The following is a 6,037-nucleotide window of genomic DNA, read 5'->3' on the forward strand; positions in this document are numbered from 1 at the left end:
TATTTCACTATTAAGCAATTTTGTCTATTTTATTTTCTTTTGTTCAGTAACTTTAGATATTTTATTTAAATATTTTGATTATACAAAATTGATTAATTTGCATTTATTTCTGAAGATCTTCTAAACTCTTTACTTAAAATTCAGGGGTGCCAATAATTTCAACGAGGACTGTAAAGAATGTGTTTTTAGCCTCTGACCAAGACTGTTACATCATGTAATGGTGTCAGCAGACTTTTTAAAGAATTTTTAATTTTGAAAGATATAAGACTTCTTTCCCAGCTTTTTAAATCCATTGTTTTTTCAATGTAGGATAACATGGACTATGTTGAACTGAGTGCCAGCTCTGCTGGTGCTATCCAACAACCCCCTGAAGCTGAAGCAGAACCCACTGGGTCAAAAGATGGAAAGGACTCGTTGAATCCTCCCAGCAGGCCGAGTGAGGATAAAATGGAGGGAGACAATGAGAAGGTGATAGAGGAAGTCCCAAAGAAAAGCAGCATTATCCGCTTCCGCAGGAAACCTAAACAACCCAAACAACAGCACAGCAAAGGTCGGTGGCTTCTTTATGCGTGGACTGTGATGGTTGAGGTGTGACTCATAACATTAACATTGGCTGTATTCCATTAAGGTGTACAACTTCCACGGACCCAGTATTATCCATGTTTCCTCACTAGTCGTTAGTTATTTTATCTACTATTACAAGTCAAAATATCTGCATAGATTAAGGTCCATTCCCACTGTCATTTCAGTCATCCTGCCTCGTACAAAAAGACACTCTTCAGACATCCTTAAGATGTGCACAATTCCTTTCAAATAGCTCTTCTCAATGCAGAGGACTAGTCCTACTATTAAGTGCTTGGGGGACTGTGTCTGGCAGTATTTGAACATTTCTGAAACAGACAGTTGGACAAATCCACTTTATGGAGTGATTTTCCAATATTTGGAGTTGTGAAAGAAGGCCAATTCAAACTTCTCTCTTTTAAGCTCCCTTTACAATACTGTTCGGTTTCCTCAAGGCTACATTTTTGTATGACATGTCTTTCTAAGGTCGCAGCCTATGAATAGGGCCTCAGCTAAGATCTTCCCAGCTGAAATCATTAGGTTAATAATGGTTGATCAACAACAAGTCTCAAACTTTTTTTAAACTGTGAAATTCTAAACATAAAACACATCACATCATCTGGGTGTACACCAGGCCTGTCCAAAATGAGGAATTATTTTTTTTAATTAATTTTATTTATTATGTGCTTTTTGCAGTTTCTGGACACCTCCAACATGTCATCAAGATAAACATTGCCTTTTGCCATGTTTTTCTGTACAGTCTCACAGTCTCTGATTGTGGTTGTTCACAACATTGTTCAGAGTAGGAACCCCATCTGTATGGAAAAAGACTAGTAAGAGGAATTAGACGGGAATGAAGGAGCTGTCTGAAGTACATGCTGTTGTTGATACACAGGCAGGATTAGCTAACAATGATGGCACGTCTGAGTGTATCTTCTGTTCCAAACACCAATGTGGCAGTAAATTCTGCTTTTAATTGAGGTCAATTTTACCGTTACTGCACTTCACTCTGGTATTTTCTCTTCATCTTTTTCATCTCTGTGCGGACACTGATATAGCATAAGGTATGTGGCAAAGAGTAAATATGTTTCAGGATAGATTTTAAACTATCTTTTCTTTTTATTTTTCTGTGGTGCAAATTGTTTGAATCCCTGCTTTTCTCTAGTTCTACCTGTTCCAGTGGATTACACAGCTGAGACTGCATATCACAATAAAGAACCAGTTAAGAAGCACAAAGGTATAAGGACAGAGAAAGCCAAACAGAGATTGCTGGCTGTGGGACACAAGATAAAATATGTCTTCATGTCTGGGTGAGTAGCGTATAGATGCTGTGATATCACCATATGCAGAAGTCACCACAGTCATCCTCTAAGAACATTTATCGATATATTTCACGTTACTGACTACATAATCGATCATTTATTCAAAAAACTGTTTTACATCTATACAGATAATTTAGTTGCAATACAACAATGAATGTGTTCAGTGTACTGCATCACTTAAATGTCTTAAATTTTTTTCACAATGCAGTGGTTTATAATGCATGCCGTTTTCCTCTGAAGTATTCAAAGTGTTTACAGGCCGGCTCAGGGTTTCTTCAGTGATATTCTCCACGCTGAATATCGGGCTGCCACCGATGTCTATGCACTCATGTTCCTGACTGATGTCATTGACTTCATCATCGTCGTCTTTGGCTTTTGGGCCTTTGGGGTGAGAGATGGATGGAAGTTGTGATATTGTAATTATTTATCAATTATTACCGATTTACATGAATGAAAATGTAAACTAGAATAAGAAGATATAGAATTTTGTGATTAAATTAAAAAGAAATAGAAAGTGAAATGTATTTTTAAAATTAAAACTAAACTTACATGAGGTAATTTTACTTTAAGTATATCTTGAAACATATATGTATCTTTAAAAGCCGCCTTGTCCGGCTCGTGCTGTGTATTTTCGTCTCTCCGCTCTGTATCATCAAGGGAACAATGTTATTTTCCTTCTTGTTGAAGCTGTCTCTCCTCTGCATTTACTAGGCCATTTTAATTATACTTCAGCTGTTTTAGAGATATGAAATGAGTAAAGTGACTTGATGAGAGAGTGTCAATTATTCTTATTTGTATTCCCCTATTTTGCACATGGCGCAGCTGCACCTTCATTAAGAAAAACAACAGCTGTACATGGAAACACCCGAAATTTTTACTGTCACAGTGATATGGTGGAATTGCATGTGCTAAGTTATTTTCTTAATCAATGGGCATGTTCACATCAACTTTGATAATAAAGAAAATAAGATGTATTAATAATATATCAAATATTATAACATTTTTCATAATTAAAATATAATATTTTAATCAGTTAATAGAGAAAATCCCTCATGACTTGCAAATTTCTCACTCAGAAACACAGTGCAGCAGCTGATATAGCCTCCACGCTGTCAGAGGACCAGGTTCCTGAGGCCTTCCTGGTGATGCTGCTCATCCAGTTCAGCACCATGATCATTGACAGAGCCTTGTACCTGCGCAAGGCTGTCTTGGGAAAACTCATCTTCCAGGTTCAGTCCACTTATTCAGATTATTAGCATTCATGTATCGATCTGTGTAGTTCCATGTTTTGGAAACACTTAAGAAGTCAGGAGGTGGTTGTGGCTATATTTGTTAGGATAACATGTTTAGAGTTGCCTTGCTCTTTATTTTAAGAACTTGTCTATGAATGTGGTTTTCTGAATTCTAAGTTTTGATCATTTTTGTTTTTTCAGTCCTTACACCCTCTCTATCCTCCTTTCTTCCTTCCAGGTGATCCTTGTGTTTGGGATCCACCTGTGGATGTTCTTTATCCTGCCTGCTGTCACTGAAAGGTGAAGTTAAACCAAATCATACATTTATTATATTGTCAAAGTATCCATGTTAAATTATTAATTCACCAATTGACCAATTGTCTTGCTAAAATATTAGAGTAAAAATTTATCATTCTTCCTTCTCCCTGTTTAGGATGTTCAATCAGAACTTTGTGGCCCAGCTCTGGTACTTTGTCAAGTGTATTTACTTCGGCCTGTCAGCCTATCAGATCCGCAGTGGGTATCCCACTCGTATCCTCGGCAACTTCCTCACCAAGAAATACAACCACCTCAACCTGTTTCTCTTCCAAGGGTACAGACACAAAGCCTAAGCCTAAGCCTACAGCTCTTTGTGCTGTTTAGTAGAATGAACATTTGGAATCAAAGATTACACACACACACACACACACACACACACACACAGACACACGCACTCATGTTTGTACCTCTATCTTTTTGAGGACTCAAAATAGCCTAATTACAATGGTTTAAAACTCAAAATGGTCCTCACAATGTATAGCGATACAAGTACACACACACACACACACATACACACACATTTATATTTATATTTACATTTATATTTATATTTATATTTATTGATGTTGTGTGTGTGTGTAGGTTTCGCCTGGTGCCATTCCTGGTGGAGCTGCGAGCGGTGATGGACTGGGTTTGGACGGACACAACTCTGTCTCTGTCAAACTGGATGTGTGTGGAAGACATTTATGCCAACATCTTCATCATTAAATGCAGCCGTGAGACAGAGAAGGTATGAACTGCATGACTACAGTGATGTGGGAGCAGACCAAATGTCTTCTTCAAAGGGTACTTGGAGACAAAAACTGATATAAAAGGGAAAAGCAGTAACTCCTCAGAAACATCTGGAAAAATGTACAGTATGGGCAAAACAATCTGTCATTATAATAACCCAGACTTAAAATATTTTGACATCTTTTTTGCTTGAGTAATGTAAACAAACATCCATTCTGCTGCACGTCAGGGACGGACTGATTGGCCAGTCGCGCCAGTAAAATCTCAATTCAACTGAAGCCCATGTGACTGATGACTTCAGCATGTTGAAACACATGCTGAAGTCATGTGTTTCCTGGTTTGATGTGATTGCTTGGCAGGCTCCAGCAAATTTCTACTGTCAGTCAGAAATGGTGATTTTCATTTGAATAACCCCATGGTCTTACCTCTAGAACCATCCTGAGGATAGAGTTTTTTAGCCTCACTACAGGCAAGACTTTGTCTATACTTGCTGGTTTAAAAGCAGCACAACAGCTGCAGCTGTAGTCCTCTGTCAGTCTCTTCACTGGATCTCTTTAGTGACAGTACTGCTGTGAGCCGAGATGTGTTTTATTACTCACAGCCAAAAGAATTGAAGCCTTAAAAGACCCAAGTTTCAGACTCAAGTTGCAGTTAAGTGTATAGAGTTCAAATGATACCTGAGTCATGACACAGTGTGCAAAAAGCTGCACTGGTCAAGATGGAAGTGTGCTTTTCTCCATCAGTGTTTGCTAAGCTAAAGATGCACAGAAGTAGACTAATGAAATCACCCTATACTCCATCATGCTTGTTATGGCCAATCCATGACTAACATGAAAGTTTAATAACTAAGCACTACTCAGGTTCAGATCGGACAAGCCATTCCTCCAATCACCTCCGATAACTATGGAGTCCCTAGGTGGTACCCTTTGCAGGACCCCAACCAGAGACTTCAAGAAGGTCAGAAACTCTGAAATGCTGATTGGTGCATAGGCGCAAACAACAGTCAGAGCCTTCACTCACCAACTCATAGCTGAATAGAGGCGATCTTTTCGTTCTTCGGGGAGAACTGCAACATAGCGGAGCTCAGTCGGGGAACTCATGAGTAACTCCACACCCACCCACAGCACTTTTCACCCTGGGCAAATCTGAAGAAGGAGAGTCCAGCCCTTCTCCAGGAGTTGGGTTCTAGACCAACTGCTGTGCCCAACTATGTTTAGTTAGTACTGCACACCCGCCTGCATTAGCAGGTACCTTCCACTCCAGAAAGATAACATTCCACATTCCAAGAACATGCTTATGTTGCCAGATGTCAGCACACCTAGGTCCCTGCCCTTGCCTACCACCTGGCCGACAATACATTACCATAATGCCTATCTCTCCATGTGGTAGGCCCTCAGGGGGGTGGCTTCATGTAATCGTTTTACAGGCTGTACCTGACCCATGGGTCAAGCCCTGACCACCAGACGCTCATCCTGGGTCTGTCTCCAGGAGGGGCCACCAGTTCACCAGTTGCAGGCGAGGTGCTGCAGATCTGAAATTATTGGTTCATCCAGGGGTCTGTAAATCCCTATTAGTGTGGCCCCTCACCGGGGACCAGTAGGCCTTGGGAGTCCCTACCAGGGCCTATTGACCCTGACAACACAGTTCCCAGGATCACCACCTTATCGTGGTGGAGGAGTTTTTGCAAGGTTCTTCTGCATTATGTTTAGCGTTACATGTTAAGAAAATACTGAACATTATATTTTTGCAAAAGTTTCAGAAAACAATTTAAAAAATATTTATTTTCTCAAAAAAATAATATTTTCTTCCCTCAGAAATACCCACAGCCTAAAGGGCAGAAGAAAAAGAAGATAGTGAAATATGGCATGGGTG

At 39.7% G+C, this 6,037-nt stretch overlaps 1 protein-coding gene across 2 annotated transcripts in view; it reads left to right on the top strand.

The window, feature by feature from the left end:
• Nucleotides 1-6,037, top strand: part of piezo1 (piezo-type mechanosensitive ion channel component 1) — a 105,697-nt gene that overhangs the window by 88,901 nt on the left and 10,759 nt on the right. For both annotated transcript variants that reach the window (XM_040139647.1, XM_040139648.1), the window contains exons 40-47: nt 310-550; nt 1,727-1,871; nt 2,124-2,271; nt 2,960-3,112; nt 3,354-3,415; nt 3,549-3,707; nt 4,016-4,163; nt 5,980-6,037. The exon at nt 5,980-6,037 is cut by the window's right edge and continues 131 nt beyond it. In XM_040139647.1, coding sequence (XP_039995581.1) covers nt 310-550; nt 1,727-1,871; nt 2,124-2,271; nt 2,960-3,112; nt 3,354-3,415; nt 3,549-3,707; nt 4,016-4,163; nt 5,980-6,037 — 1,114 coding nt within the window. The remainder of the gene's footprint in view (nt 1-309; nt 551-1,726; nt 1,872-2,123; nt 2,272-2,959; nt 3,113-3,353; nt 3,416-3,548; nt 3,708-4,015; nt 4,164-5,979) is intronic.

Source organism: Xiphias gladius, chromosome 11, assembly GCF_016859285.1.
Source record: "Xiphias gladius isolate SHS-SW01 ecotype Sanya breed wild chromosome 11, ASM1685928v1, whole genome shotgun sequence".
NCBI lineage: Eukaryota > Metazoa > Chordata > Actinopteri > Istiophoriformes > Xiphiidae > Xiphias > Xiphias gladius.